The sequence below is a fragment of the Nyctereutes procyonoides genome, unplaced genomic scaffold (assembly GCF_905146905.1).
Source record: "Nyctereutes procyonoides isolate TBG_1078 unplaced genomic scaffold, NYPRO_anot_genome, whole genome shotgun sequence".
Taxonomy (NCBI): Eukaryota; Metazoa; Chordata; class Mammalia; order Carnivora; family Canidae; genus Nyctereutes; species Nyctereutes procyonoides.
In genome coordinates, this window is record NW_026575147.1 from 8,664,971 (window position 1) to 8,679,879 (window position 14,909).

Genomic DNA, 14,909 nt, shown 5'->3' on the forward strand with positions numbered 1-14,909 from the left:
CCCACATTGGGCTCCCGGTGCATGGAGCCTGCTTCTCCCTCTGCCTGTGTCTCTGCCTTTCTCTCTCTCTGTGACTATCATAAATAATAAAAAAAAAATTTTAAGAAAAATCACTAACCTCATAACTTCTTGCTGCTTATCCCCCCAACAACTCAAAGACAAATGAGCAAAAAATGTTTCTTTCATAGGGTAACGTTCTCCCTTCAAAGAAGTCAGCTAGCTCCGGATTGCCCTCAGGCTAGAGTCCCGGCTCCATTAGGCCCTGCTTTTATCACTACTCTCAAATCCACACCTTGGCCCTTTTCCTGTTCCTCTGGTCATTCCCCTCCACTCTGCCTTTCTTTTTTCTTTTTTTTGTTTTAAGATTTTATTTATTTATTCATGATAGTCAGAGAGAGAGAGAGGCAGAGACACAGGCAGAGGGAGAAGCAGGCTCCATGCACCGGGAGCCCGACGTGGGATTCCATCCGGGGTCTCCAGGATCGCGCCCCCGGCCAAAGGCAGGCGCCAAACCGCTGCGCCACCCAGGGATCCCTGCCGTTCGTTTCTATGTCCACCACTCTTCTTATCCACCCATCCCACCTTCCATTCTCTAAATTGTGCCCACACAAAGTCCCACTTCGTCCAGAAAGCCTTTGGTGGTCTCCGTTGGGATCTGTCCTTCGAGTCTCCCACTGTACTTGATGTTAATACTTCACAGTAAACTTATCCTTGGTTTTTAATCGCACTGGAAGTACCTAGGGGTAGCGGTGTACAAGGTCTAGAGCTCCTGAGACCTTCTCAAGTACGGGGAGGGCCTATGCTACTGCAGGCACTGGCTGCTTCGGCGTGGCTCCGTGCGGCGGTGTCTCAGTCCTCCTCCCCTCCTCCTTCGGCATCTGCTCTGCATTAGTCTGTCCCAGGCCTCCGCAGGCGCCGATGATTGAATCATCATCATTAACTAGGGTCTGCCCCCCCCAAGCCCCGGCGGCAGGGGAGGATGGGAGGGGGGGCCGAATAAGATCACTACCAAGTCCCTGGGGGTCCCTCCCTCCCCGCCACCCTCTCCGAGACTCCGCAAAGCCCCGAGAAACTCCCGCCGCGGAGCGGGGAGAAGGCCTGCCATCTGGATGAAGCTCCGTATCGCGAACGCGTCAGCCGACGAGGGCGACATTACGAGGAAAGGACCCGGGAGGGGCTTCTTCAGCGGGGTCGTGGTCACCGGAGATCGACGACCCAGAGTCGCAGCGGGCGGAGACCGCTGGGCCCTTTGGGGTAGAAGGGGGCAGTCTTCCGCAGGCGCCAAAAGTTAGTCCTGCGGTAGGGTAGGGTCTATTGTGATGATTACTACAAGACGTCAATGAGATAGGACACTCTCTCCACAACCCCCCTCTCTAATTACGGATTGAGGAGGGGGAGGGGCCAGTGGGACTCAGGTGAGCACACGGGGAGAAAGGCACGTGGGCGGGGCCTTACAAAGGGTCAGCGAATCCGAAAAGACCTAAGCCCTCGTTACTGGGCGACAAGTCCCGCCCCGCAGGCGGCACCGGAAGTGGCAGGCCGGGATCAGCCTTTAAGATGGCGTCTCCTCAGGGGGGCCAGATTGCGATCGCGATGAGGCTTCGGAACCAGCTCCAGTCAGTGTACAAGATGGACCCACTACGGAACGAGGTGCAGGGGCGGCAGGGTTACTGCTGTGGTCGGCTAGCGGTGCGAACTGGGGCCGGAGAGAGGACGGGCGGTGGCTGGCCCGCCGCCCAGTGCGCCTGCGCAGAGACAGGGTGCCCAATGCGCCTGCGCGATTGCGGTCGGGTTGCCAAACTCCGAGCTAGGACGCTTGCGCATTGTGCCGCCCACGTCGTGTAGTCTCCCCTGGGAAAGGAAGGTCTGGGTAGTCGGTGTGAAGGGAGCCCCAGCTGTGTGCGGAGCCCCCTGCTGGGCGGAGGGGAAGTTCCAGCTCCGGGGAGCAGATCCCCTGTGGATCGCGCTGGGTGCGAGGCTTGCCGTGGGGTATGATGAAAGGCATCTCCCCAGCTGGGAAGGCGTATGATTTGGGATTGGAGGGGGTAATCGCTGACGGAGAGTGGGTCCGCAGGAGGAGGTCCGAGTAAAGATCAAAGACCTGAATGAGCACATCGTCTGCTGCCTGTGCGCTGGCTACTTCGTGGATGCTACCACCATCACAGAGTGTCTTCATACTTGTGAGTGCCCTGGACCCTGGCTGGTTCTTCCAGGCCCTAGTCCTCACCAACCTGGTTGCCAGACTGTTGGCTGCCTGCTCCAACCATCCAGGCACCCCACTCAGCCCATGAACCTGATTTCCAGAGGGCCTAAGAGTCTGCTTTTTTTTTTTTTTTCCCCTGCAGTCTGCAAGAGTTGTATTGTGAAGTACCTCCAAACCAGTAAGTACTGCCCCATGTGCAACATCAAGATCCACGAGACACAGCCACTGCTCAACCTCAAACTAGACCGGGTCATGCAGGATATCGTGTACAAGCTAGTGCCTGGCTTACAAGACAGTGAGTGACCAACCCAACTCTGAGGGGCCTCTAGAGGACTGATGCTGGGTGGCAACCTGAGGTGACAAGGGCTTTGGTGGGAATCGTGTGGGTAAAGAGGTTGACAGTCACCAGGGCCAAGTATGAGGGAGGGCTAATACTTCATTTCCCACTCGTTCCCTTCTAGGTGAAGAGAAACGGATTCGAGAATTCTACCAGTCCCGAGGCTTGGACCGGGTCACCCAACCCAGTGGGGAAGGTATGTCCGTCCCTTGGCAGCAGGAGGGTAAGGTAAAGCCCCTCGAGCATTCCTTTTGCCCACTTTTGCTCTCTGGGGAGAAAGGAATATGGGATCTGTGCCACTTTTCCTCACTACTCTTTCTTAGAGCCAGCCCTGAGCAACCTCGGCCTCCCTTTCAGCAGCTTCGACCACTCTAAAGCCCACTACTACCGCTATGATGAGCAGCTGAGCCTTTGCCTGGAGCGGCTGAGGTAAGAGGCAGGTCATGAGCTGTCAGAGTCACATGAGTCACATGAGTCACAGTGTCAGTGACTCAGAGCCAGGGTGGGGCTTGGTGAGAGAGTGAGAAGTGAGGGAGCATCTGTTCCCTTGAAGAGAGTATACCTTAGCTCCGGGTGGGGGATGGGAGAAGATCAGACTCACTAACCTGTGTCTGTTTCCCCCAGTTCTGGCAAAGACAAGAATAAAAGCATCCTGCAGGTGAGAGGGGCTGAGGGGAGGGCCTCTCTAAGGAGACTCACCTCCCTGTGGCCCTTCCCTCACACACCCTTGTCCACTTCCCTTCCCTCCCTATCCCCAGAACAAATATGTCCGATGTTCTGTTAGAGCCGAAGTTCGTCATCTCCGGAGGGTCCTATGTCACCGCTTAATGCTAAATCCCCAGCATGTGAGTATTCCCACGGGAGGTTTTTGGGGGAACAGGGGGGCTCAAAGGGAGGGACAGAGTCTGTAGCGGACCAAGGTAGCTCTTGACCCGCATGAAAGAGGAGTTCCTAAAGCCATGCCTTCATCTCCCTCCTAGGTACAGCTCCTTTTTGACAATGAAGTTCTCCCAGATCACATGACCATGAAGCAGATATGGCTCTCCCGCTGGTTCGGCAAGGTAAGCCAGGGCCACAGTGGTCCCCAGGGCAGTGATGGGCTGAGGGGGCACCTGAGGTAAGAACACTTCCACTGACTGCTTCTTCTGCTTGTTCTCTCCTTAGCCATCCCCTTTGCTTTTACAATACAGTGTGAAAGAGAAGAGGAGGTAGGGGCCAAGCCCCCACCACATCCCTGTCCCCTTCCCTCCCCAGATATTTATGTGAAATTAACTGCGGCTTTATTTTTTGAAATAAAAACTCTAAAAAAGCATCTGTTTTCTTCCTGCCTGCCTGCCTTCCACATACTCATGCTTTGTTCTGTGTTCTGCTTCCCTCAGAAATCCTCTGAGTTTCATCATGAAGGAGGGCCTCTCTATGTCCGTGGTCCCTCAGTGAATTGCCAAAGGAGAGGGGTAGAGGACCCTACACATGTAAAACTCAGAAGGTGAGCTAAGTGGAACCAGGTTACCCATACCAACTCTTTTTTTTTTTTTTTTTTTTTTTTTTTTTTTGGTGAAGGGAAGGCTTTTTGCAGGGGAGATCTCACTGTACTTGAGTGTTGTAGCATAGGACTACAGGCTTGAGTGGAGGTGTCCTAATTTAGGAGTGGTGAGGGTAGGCCTAGGGTTGGATAGTGGCCACTGCGGGACTGAAGGAAAGTGATATTTTAAAGAAAATTTCAAAGAATTGCACTGTGGGAGGAATCTAAAGCACAAAAACAATTGAGGGGTGGGACACAGGGAGCACAAGGGTGTTGAGTTGGAGATACTGGATTCAGTAGGCTTTCAGGTCCCTGGAAAAGGTGAAGCCAGGGTGAGAAGAGGGAACTAGTGTCCAGGAGAGTAAAAGTAGCTTCAAGTAGCAAGAGGGAAGCAGGTGGACTGTTAATTCCCTTGATTATTAATTCAGCAAACATTCCGTGTCTGTAGGAGCCCAGCCATGAGCCTTGGGCTCTGGAAATAAACTCGCCAGTCTCCCTGTTGTATGGCTTCTCAGTAGGATATTCAGAAGCTTGCCCAACTGGGACAGTGACAGATGGAGGAGGAAGCAAGGAGTTCCTGAAGGAAATTAAGGGGCTGTGGCTGAATCTGGGACAAGAGGGATGGAGAAGGCAGCATAAATGTTGCCAAAACTCAAGTTTGTGATTTATTTATTTATTTACATAAGATCTATTTATTTATTCACGAGAGAGAGAGACAGAGGCAGAGGGAGAAGCAGGCTCCATGCAGGCAACCCGATGTGGGACTCGATCCCGTGACTCCAGGATCATGCCCTGGGCCAAAGGCAGACATTCAACCGCTGAGCCACCCAGGCGTCCCTACTAGAACTCAGGTTTAAAGCCTACGTCTTATACTATAAGTCTGACTCCATGAATTCCAAGGGGTCATTGTGCCTGGTGAGGGCTGAAAGCATGGAGCTTCCGGGGATAGAGACGTGATGGCAGAAGACCTAGGGGAGGAGGACTGTGAAGATGATGTGAGCTGCCTAAGAGAGCCTGAGAGGGGCCAGGGGTGTGGGGGGGGCGCGGTTTGAGGGGCCTGAGCATGGTAACCAGTGTGCCCTGGACCTGGCCTTCCCTCCACACAGATGAAGCTTGGAGACAATGAGAAAAGCACAATGTGGGGAGACTGCAGAGAGCAGGGAGCAGCCCTCAGGTGATGGACAGGCAGTGAGGACCAGGGTGGGGACACTACAGAACAGTCAGCCTGGCCGAATCCAGGATTCCCAGGGTCCCATGTGTGGGCCTCAGAATGAAGTGGGCCTCTCCCCCACCCCGTATTCGGCTGTTCTCTCAAGGCCCAAGTGTCATTTCCTCCAGGAAACCCACTCTCCAGGAAGCCAGAACCCAAGCTTTTCCCACCTCTTTGTGCCTGCCTCTACACCAGTATATATCTTGATGTTTGGGATTAATTTTATCTATCTCAGGGCCCCCCCCCATCTCTTCTGGGACTCCATCACCCACTCAGGCTTGCCATGTGAGGCTGTTCTGAAGGGGTTAGTGCCTGAAAGGGCATTTTTAAGGAATGATGTGTGAGCTGAGGGGGAAATAGAGTAGAAATGCTCCTGAGGGCCTTTAGGGTCCCCAAGGAGCTGCAGGAGTTAGGGAGTAGTCTGATTGCGGCTTGGGAGCAGCTTGGCATCAAGAGGTCCAAGTCAGAAGATAAGGCTGACCTGGGGACCAGGCCTCAGGATGAGGCTTTTAACGGTGCATGGCTTGAGGCCAAGGACCAGCAGAAGGTGCTCAGGCCTGGATCTGGGGTGCAGCGGTGGCCTCCCTTCACCCCCAGCTCAGCAGAATCTTCTTTTCGTCTGTCAGCAGCGGGGGCAGAGGCAGCTATGGTGCGTCTCCATCTCTGTTTCCTGAGGTGGCTGATGCAGGCCAGCTGCGCTGAGCTGAGCACTGCTTTTCCTCTGTTTATGGGTTCGTTGCCACTCTGCCTGGCCTGCACTGCGCAGACCCTCTCCCCCACCGTCACTCAGGTTACTATCTGCTATCTGCACCACGGGGGAGAATCAAGCCCAGGGTTCTCTTTGAGCTGTGTGACTCAGAATGCACAGGTCGCATTCAAAGAGGCAGCCATGGGGCAGTCCCAGGGTGCAGCTGGGCTGGCCTTCCCTGGGGCGCCCTGGGGCGCCCTTGACTTCACAGCACTTCCGGGTAGAGGCATCAGTCCTCACCCACTGGGTCAAGCTGGCCCTTGCCCCTGCTGTCCTTTCTCATTTAGCCCTTTTCCACACTCCACCCTCACCTGGGGGGAGGTAGCACTGATGAGATTTGCACCCGCCTTTGGCACAGGGGAGACCAGTTCCTCTCAGCCTTGCCAGTCTCTGCCAACATCAGGGGTGGGCAAAAGGAAGGAAAAGGGACTTCAATGGCAGTGGGGCAGTAGTGGGTCTTGGGGTGTGTGTGTGTGGTGTGTGTGTGTGTGTGTGTGTGTTTGTGACAAGGATGGGGGTCTGAGTATCCTGCTGCTCCCCCAGCATGGCACACACGCAACTGCAGCAGGCGCACCGAGTTCTTTGTTGAGCTGGCAGGGGCTCACAGGGCGGCCCTAGAAGAAAGGAAACTAAAATGTTAAGTGTCTGAGTCGGTTCACTCCATAACAAAGTTTTATGAAAGAGAAAACAACCTCAGAAGTGGCCAAGACGGGCGGCTGCCCCGCCCCGCACCCTGCTGCCTGGAGTTTCCTCCCTAAACTCCACTCCCCTCCCCCTGGCTAACGGACCTCCCTGATGGTGGGGAGGGCTGGCTGAGCACCTCTCTGTGACTCTCCACCTGAGGGGGTTCTTTGGAGGATCCCCAGTTGCCCCTCCACACTCACAGAATTCAAAGGAATGCACAGGGAGGGAAACTCGAAACTAAAGGTGGTTTATTGAGCATATCTCCATGCCAGCAGTCTGGTGGGCCTGGGTCAAGGAACCTACCAGATGGAAAGCTGAGGCAGTCAAGGTGGTGGAAAAGTGTGGTATCAAGGAATGACAGAGAAAGTGGGGGCCGCAAGAAAGGGGAAATCTGAAAGGGTGAGGAGCAGAAGTGTGAGAAGGCATCCTTAAATTGGAATGGAGGCGTCTTCCTGGGGGAGTGAAAGTTGGAATGTGGGGAGCTCCACAACCGGGAGGAGCGGAAGACCCTGGATGTCTGAAAGGATTGTGAGGGGAATTGAGGAGGTGGGAGATGAGGATGGGTTGCTTGGGAATGCTGAGAGAGAAAAAACGCTCACCCGCGGGGAGGGGGTGGAGAGGTGAGTATCTAGGAATCACTCTGAAATGCCCAGGACAAGAAGGGTTGGACCCTGGGGTGGGAGGTATGGGTGGGAGAGCCTACAAGGCAGCTGAGCACTGCAAACCACTCCCTCACCCCACCCGCCCCCAAGCCCAGATCCCAGGTTTCATCTCTTAATCTCCCTCATTAATCATTCACCTTTCTCCTACCCCCATCGGTGGATCTGGTTTCTTCCCAGCTCAGGTTCCAGAGACTTTGCTGGGAGAAGTCCCCTCCTGTGGCCCCACCGTTGTCTGGACACGTCCCTGGCTCCCTGGCCACTGGGCTGATCTTAGTGGGCTCTGCTGTGGCCTCCTCCCTTTACTACTCTCTCCTTCCCTTTTGTCCCCCAAATGGGGGTCACCCAACCCTTTTGTCCAACCCCATTACCTGAGCCTGGTTACTGGGGGGAGAAGATAGGCGGGAGAGAGAGAAGGGCAGGAAGGCAAAGGCCCCTCAGGAGAGAGGGCGCTCCCCACAAACACACTAGGAATTGAAAGCAGAGGAAGAGATGACCTAAAAGCTTTTTAGAAGATGCATGAGTGAAGGTCGCGTAAGTAAAGGTCTGAGGTGTCTAACAAGCCTGGGACCTGAGTTCCGCAGTTCCTGCAGCCTTCTGGGACCCTCTTTAAATGGAGATTAAATCACCAGGATGGTTCTGAGGACTGAGGCCTCCAGCAGAGAGGATCACTCTTGGCCCCCCTCCACCTCCCGCCATTAATAACCAATTTACAAGATCCTGAGGCAGCTCAGCTTTCTGCTGTGGTGTGGCTCTGCTCTCTGCCCCAGCGGTGGCCTACTGGGCTAGAGTGTGTTGTTCAGGCTGCCAGGAGGGTACTCTGCGAGTGTCTGGGTGTGTCAGGGGGAGGGTAGAGGGCTGACCAACAAGGAGTCCTTGTGTTTCTTCATCTTTGTTTGGTGGGCCAGGCCAGTGCCTCAGGCCACATGAGGTTCCCTCACCCTCACTATCAAAGTGCCTTCTTCTCCTTGTTAAGGAGTCTTTGGCCCGGGTGCCTTCCATCTCCCGGACTCTAGGGTGCCTCTATTGCAGGCTCCACTTGCCCCAGGGAACAGGCACAGAGGCTCACTGCACGAATGGTGGGAGGTGCAGAGATCTACCGAGGTGAGTGACATGACACAGTCTAGGAGGGATGGCTTCTTGGCACTATTGGAAAAAAAAAAAATAGAAGAATCCTGTGGAGGTGAGTTCCTTAGGAATGGTGAACTCAAGAGTGGTGGGACTTCACTGCCTCGGGGCTGTGAATCCCCTAGCTGTTGGGGTGTTTGTGTGAACAGAACTCTTGCCTTGTTGGGCCTCCACTGATGAAGCAGCACTCCCAGAGCTGCCTTCTTCCTACAAAGGAGTGTTGCAGGGTGCTCACCCAGGTGTGAGCACTCAGGACTAGAGTAGGTGTAGAAGAAAAGCAAAAGGACACAGATAAAATAGGAATGAATATCCCAGACCTTACAGTTTGTCGCTGAGTTGGCAGGGGTTTCTGTCTCATGATCTGGCTGGGTCCATGAAGTCTGCGCTTCAAGTCACTTTTCTCTGGGGAGGACCAGTGGCCCTTCCCCTTGCTGCTCCTACATGGTGGTTTCTGGGCTTCTCAGGCTGGAGAACCCTTATTTGAAGGACAGGAGCTTAACAAGGAGGCAAAGATGGACTGTGACTGTGGAGGCCAGTCTTCCCTGGCAAAGACCCAGCCCAGGCAGGAGCGCTAATTTGCTGTGTCCTCTCTCCTGAGGTCCAGGTGTCCTCCGTTTCTTCATGTGTTTTGACTTTCTCAGGGCCTCTGAGCCTTGGTGGACCTGTCTGGGTCCAGAGAGCAGGAGGAGTCCACTCACCTGCCTTTGCTTCCACATCGCATCCTCATTACCCCGGGGTTGCAGACGCTCTGCCAGGTCCTTCCAAGTCTCGAGTTCCCCCAGCCCCCTCGCGCCGCACTAATAACTTCCAGCCGCCCGGACCTCTTTAAGAGCGTTCCGCAGGGGTGGGGCGGGGACGCGGGGGCTAGGTCGGGAGACTGAGGTCCTTCCTAGGAGGGATCGGAGATCCTAGAACAGTCAGCTCTGATTCTCCCTCCTTGGGATTTTGCAAATCCCCATCCGCTGGGGCCAGGGGAAGCAATTTTATTGCCGGCTAGTTTATGAGCCAGAGCAGCGGCTTGACGGGGAGTCAGTGGCACGCAGAATCTCGGGGGCCGTCCAGGGAGAGTCCAGCCAGGATGTGCACCGGAGCAGGTCGGCAGCCCGCTACAGCAGGTTGTTTCGGGACTCTCCGAGCCTCCCCACCCTGTAGAAATACTGCTGCTGTGACATCTACCGGCTCCACCGGCCCCGAGCGGGGGGGGGGGGGGGGGGGGTTGGGGGCTCAGGAGGAGGGGCACCCGGGGCTCGGGCCCAGCGCGGGGGGCGGGTCCGAGGCGGGGGGCCCAGATCGGGAGCCGCGCGCTGGGGCCCAGGCAGCTGCGGAGCCGAGCGCAGCCGGCGGCGGGACCGCCACAGCCCGACCGGCCATGAGCTCGGGACCCGAGCCCCGGCCACCCCGGACACTATTCAGCATCGCAGACATCCTGGGCCCGCGCATGGTCGCCCGAGGACCTTCTACGTCTCAGCTTCCAGAGTGGAACCCTGGGCCCCCGTCGCCTCTGTGTGCGCTGGAGGAGCTGACTAGTAAAACTTTCCGCGGACTTGACGGGCACGCACCGGAGTCCTCTGAAGGTATAGCGCCGGCAAGGTCGCGCACTTGGACTTGGCCTTCTCCCCATCTCTCTCCTCCAGGTCCCGGTCTCGAACCTTCGTTCACCCTGGCTGCCACCCTAATCTGCCCCCTGCCCTCAACCCACGTGCTGGGACTTGCGTCTCCGCTCCTCCCCTCCCCTCCATTAGTTCCCAGGCTTCGTGGCCGCTCCTGGAGACCGCCAACGCCGAGGGGCAGGGCCGGTCTGTCGAAAGCTGAGTGACCCGGGCGTCGGTTCGCTGTAGGCGGGGCAATCACGGCAGAGAGACCTGTGAGAAGGGGACAAAAGGCCTGAGCCGGAGGCTGTAAACGAGTGAGCTAGGGCAAGGGCGGTGCAGAAAGGTCTGGGAGGCGAGGCCCGGGCCTCTCCGGTGACCTCGCGCCGCTCCACGCCGCTCTCTTCCGGAGAGGGCACAGGAGCAGAAGGTCCCTGGGGCGGCAAGGGTGGGGGAACTACAGACTTCGCCCCTCCTTACCCTTTGATCCCCTATACCTCCGTTTGGGGCTCGAGGAGGAGGTGCCGGGTCATTAAAGAAGTGTAAACCGAGAGTGCCCATCACGACCCAGACCCATGAGTCTTGAGAACGGTATGGTCCAGGTCCTATTGCACTCATCATGCCCCTCTTTTGACCACGGTCGGGCCCGCCTAGGGTGCCGGCCCCAGCCTACAGGCAGCTTCCCTGGGGCTCCGGAAGGCCTCAAAGGTTCCGCTCCAGATGGCCTGACCCTGCGCCAGCTCTTCTCTGGCCTGTCTCGCTCTGCTCCCATTCCCTGACCTCCGCAGGATGCCCTCAAGCCTGCTGCCTTCCATACCCAAGTGGCCCGTTCCACTTTATGTCCCCCACTCCCACCTCCGCCTGACACCCGGTTGGGTAAGGGACCACGGCTCTGGGTCGCGTCCACCTTCTCCCTCCACCTCCCCCGCCCGGGCTTGAGCACCCACCCCTAGGCTGTCCTCCGGGCCGAAGCCTGATTCCCGCCCTATCCCCGCAGGCCGCTCCGCCCCCGGTGCGCTGGGCCCTGGCCGCGCCGGCCGCAGACGGCGAAAGTCACGCACGGCGTTCACGGCGCAGCAGGTGCTGGAGCTGGAGCGACGCTTCCTCTTCCAGAAGTACCTGGCGCCTTCCGAGCGCGACGGGCTGGCGGCGAGGCTCGGTTTGGCCAACGCACAGGTTGTCACATGGTTCCAGAACCGGCGCGCCAAGCTCAAGCGCGACGTGGAGGAGATGCGCGCAGACGTGGCCTCGCTGAGCGCGCTGTCCCCCGACGTCCAGGGCCGCCTCGCGCTGCCCCGGGGCGCCCCAGCCCCCGGCCGGCCTGACCCCGGGCCCCACCTGGCAGAAGAGGAGATTGAGGTGGACGCCTGAAGGCAGAGCCGCCGCCGGCCGCGGACTCTGGGGCCCCGCCTCCGAGCCCCGCGCCCTGTCCGGGTTCCGGGGTGGAGGGAGGGTGTGGAGCGTCCGCCTCCTCTGGCTCACAGTCCAGACGCTAACTTTAACCAATTGTTGAGAATAAAATTGAGACTCAGTCGTCTGAGGCCTCAATCCCCGGTGCCCGGCGCCCGCAGCAGGAAGAGCAAAATCTGCTGAACATCTTGCAGATTCCGCGTTTGGCCGAGCGCTTTAAACGCAAGGTCTCCTTTAACCCGCATAGCAACTCTATAAGGTAGGTGATGTGGTTATGCCCATTTCACAAAGGAAGAACCACTAGGTAGGGATTTGGATCTACGCCAGCCTTCAAAGCCGGTGCTTGTCAGCCCAGACAGTGCTCTGCAAACTTTGAGCTGAGGGGTAAGAGATGGGACTCTACTAGCTGTGGGTGATCCACCCCTACTCACCGCCGTAGGCGGCAGGACTCCACCAGGCCTTTGATCCCCCCTCACCTTGGGGACCTGGCTCCTAACCGCTAGGCAGCCCCAGAGTGACAATGATGTGCCTAATTCTACCCTTTCCCCACCCTTCCCGCCCTGATGAGGTTGCTTGTTAGTGAGGTCTCTACCCTCCTCCTGCCTCCTCTGAAAGAACCCTATACTGAGACACAGCCTGAGTGAAACCGGCAGGGAGAAAGGGCACAACCCTACTGTCCAGGACCTCTGCCCTGCACTTGGGTAGGAAATGTCCCCACCAGGATGGTGGCCGTGACAGGATGGGGAGGCCCAGCCCAGCCAGCTGAGGTGAAGCTTAGTGCAGCAGAGGCAGTTTTGTAGTGGCATGGGGCCTGCCACCACTGGTGGACATTTCCGAGATTAATTTATTCCACAGGTAATTATTTACCGTCTGGCAGTCTGGTGGGGAGGGAAGAGGCCTACCACTGTGCAGGGCCATCCCTGCTGATCTTCAGAAGACCATGCTTAGGCTCTTTCCTGATTCCTCCCTCTCCGTGTCCATCCTTCCTTGCTCCCTCAGACCTTTCCATGCTTCTGCCCAGATGCCACAATCTCATTCTCAAGAATGCTCTGAGAGTAGCACTTCCAGGATTCAAAGGGAGTCAGCTAGGGCCTCAGTTCCAGGTGGAGGTCCTAGGAGAGGATTTTTCAGGGAGAGTAAACAAGGCTGGAAGGCAGAAGGGAACCTGGCAGTTAGTAGCTACCACTTATTGAGCACAATTCAAGTGTTTTGCATGGATTAACCTTCACAGTTATCCCAGGAGATCATGAGGCTTTCTAAGTGTAAAGAGACTGAGTCAGAAACTCAAGAAGACTTGGTCATGTCATGAAGCTTGTAAATGGTGGGGATGGCACTAACCTGCTTGCTTGCCTGCCTCAGGGACTCATTCTTTTGGCCACTACGGTTCTGTCCCTGTAACTCTAACTGGGCTTGAGAGAAGAAAATGGTTTATAAAGAAAGCAGGGGAGAAAGGGCCAAAGGTAGGAATTTAGGCATTGTACTGTACATTGACTGTGGTCCTTGGAGGTTTTAGAGGGGAGAGCCATGCCAGCAGCGTTAGAGCAGGCCAGTCTGGCTGCAAGTGTAAGGTGGACTGGGGACTGCAGGGACCTGAGAAAGGATTGTATCTCTGGGCGCTGCAGAAAGTCAGAGCTGAGAGAATCCAGGGCCAGACTTGGCAGGTGGGGGAGGCTGTAACAAAAGAGGAATCTGTGTGATTATCCCGGTGACTGAAAATTTCATCAATCAGTGACAACCTCACGAACCTGAGCAACCAGAAGAAAAATGGCATCATGGACTGAAATAAGGACTACTGGCCTAGGGCTAAGACTTTGTCAGCCATCATACGAAAAGTATTCTTTGCACCTGTGTTGTCCTTTGTATACATATAGACGACACACACGCACCCTGGTTCTGGTTTAGGGCCCCTTCTCATTTCCTTCATCCCCTTCCTAAGGCTGCCTCTCTGGAACCTTTAGAGTGACAGACTCATTCCTGCTGGCCAAGGACTTTCCCAGGTTCAGCACTGAAAATCTCACACTCCAGGAAATCCCTCAGTCCCAGGAAAACCGGGATGATTGGTCACTGTGCATTTCAACCCTAGGGACTCAGAACTCAGGCTGCTGGGTTGGAACCCTACCAGTCAGCAGTGTGTAGGGGGCAAAATGGGGACAAGATGTCAGGAGTCCTGTGGCTCTCAGAGAAGATTCAAGTCCAGGATAGGTCACAAGCTACTGGGGAGGGGACATTTCTCTGAGTGGCTGGAAGAGCAAGGAGCCAACTTAGTCTGAAAGCAAAGTAGTGATGGGTGCCCATTCTTTGAGGAACCCTAGTGGAGTCCCCAAAGTAGGGAAGTACCTCCTTGCTGCCTAGAACAAGAAGGCCACATGAACAGGCCTCTAATGGAGTCACCATAATATAATCATCCCCCAAACAAACACAACCACCTCTCCCCAACTAGGCATGAACAAAGAATTCCCAGAGCAAAGAATTCTTGTTAGGAAGGTATATTGAGGCAAATTAATTGGCTCTAGGCCATACTCCCCCTCTACTTGAGGCCTCCTAAATTCTAGCCCAGTGCTTCCACTTCTCATAATCAAGCCGGAGGTGAACAAAACTCAAATCTCTCCCACCAATAGCCTCCAGATCCTAAAACAAGTGGTTGGGCATTAGGATCACCTGGAGGGATTCACGAAACAAATTGCTGGGCCCCTGATTTAGAAGGTCTAGGGTAGGGCCTGACAATGTGCATTTGCAACAATTTCCCAGGTTGCTGCAGATCCAATGCCTATGCTTGGAGAGCTGCAGCCCCAGGGTCTGTATTTTGTGAAATAAGCAACAACTTAACTCATCTCTTCTCACTGTAGGAATCATAAATATGTAGCACCCTTGCAGACAAAATCCAGTTTATTTAGCATCCATAATGTACCAGGCACTTGGTAGGTATTTCCTCACACTCTTTCAGTAATCACAACAGCCCTGAGAAGTAGAACTGCCCCATTTTACAGTGGAGGGACCTGAGGCACAGATGTTATGAGACCTGCTCAAGATGACCCAACCAGCAATGGCAGATTTCAGTCTGCTACACAGTATCTAAGGAGCCTGCTCCATAAAAGGAATTTGGGAAAGCCCTATGTAAAGGAGGTGTTTCAACACCTCCTATACAGGTGTGAATGGTGTTGTCAAGACCTTAAGGCAGAAAGGATCATTTTATCCTGATGAACGATTCCTCTAGGCGAAGCATTCTGGGAGACCTAAAAGTCCTCTGCAGATCCACATTTCAATGAGCTGGGAGAGTCCCAGGCAGGGGTAGAGAGGAAGCTGCCAGGATCTTAGAGAACCCAAAAGACCGTGATTATTACACAGGCAGTAGGGAATGACAGCCTTCTTTGGGGGGGGCAGTGACCCTTGGTGGAAATGCTCATTACAATGCCCAGTCC

General features: G+C 55.5%; 2 protein-coding genes across 4 annotated transcripts; both read left to right on the forward strand.

Annotated features, from left to right (window-relative positions):
- The first annotated feature begins 1,504 nt into the window (after positions 1-1,504).
- PCGF1 (polycomb group ring finger 1) lies at positions 1,505-9,680 on the forward strand. 3 transcript variants are annotated; one of them, XM_055312640.1, is made up of 11 exons: positions 1,505-1,650; positions 2,075-2,180; positions 2,346-2,498; positions 2,665-2,736; positions 2,864-2,969; positions 3,165-3,198; positions 3,299-3,385; positions 3,521-3,601; positions 3,705-3,748; positions 3,920-4,026; positions 8,396-8,485. In XM_055312640.1, exons 1-10 carry the CDS (start codon positions 1,558-1,560, stop codon positions 3,975-3,977), a joined length of 834 nt encoding a protein of 277 aa, XP_055168615.1. In that variant the 5' UTR covers positions 1,505-1,557; the 3' UTR covers positions 3,978-4,026; positions 8,396-8,485. The 3 variants fall into 3 exon arrangements, with proteins under 3 accessions (XP_055168615.1, XP_055168614.1, XP_055168616.1); XM_055312639.1 differs by lacking the exon at positions 3,705-3,748 and having other exon boundaries at positions 8,396-9,680; XM_055312641.1 differs by lacking the exons at positions 3,920-4,026; positions 8,396-8,485 and having other exon boundaries at positions 1,506-1,650; positions 3,705-3,852.
- A 56-nt stretch (positions 9,681-9,736) lies between these two features.
- LBX2 (ladybird homeobox 2) lies at positions 9,737-11,612 on the forward strand. Its single transcript, XM_055312642.1, has 2 exons — positions 9,737-10,065; positions 11,078-11,612. The coding sequence occupies exons 1-2, from the start codon at positions 9,861-9,863 to the stop codon at positions 11,449-11,451; spliced, it is 579 nt and encodes a 192-aa protein (XP_055168617.1). The 5' UTR covers positions 9,737-9,860; the 3' UTR covers positions 11,452-11,612.
- Positions 11,613-14,909: the final 3,297 nt, after the last annotated feature.

Coding starts and splice junctions, on each gene's coding strand:
- PCGF1 (XM_055312639.1), top strand. CDS start 1,558: ATGGCGTCTCCTCAGGGGGGCCAGATTGCGATCGCGATGAGGCTTCGG. Junction 2,499..2,664: donor AGTGCCTGGCTTACAAGACA/GTGAGTGACCAA, acceptor GTTCCCTTCTAG/GTGAAGAGAAACGGATTCGA. Junction 2,970..3,164: donor CTTTGCCTGGAGCGGCTGAG/GTAAGAGGCAGG, acceptor TGTTTCCCCCAG/TTCTGGCAAAGACAAGAATA.
- LBX2 (XM_055312642.1), top strand. CDS start 9,861: ATGAGCTCGGGACCCGAGCCCCGGCCACCCCGGACACTATTCAGCATC. Junction 10,066..11,077: donor CGCACCGGAGTCCTCTGAAG/GTATAGCGCCGG, acceptor CTATCCCCGCAG/GCCGCTCCGCCCCCGGTGCG.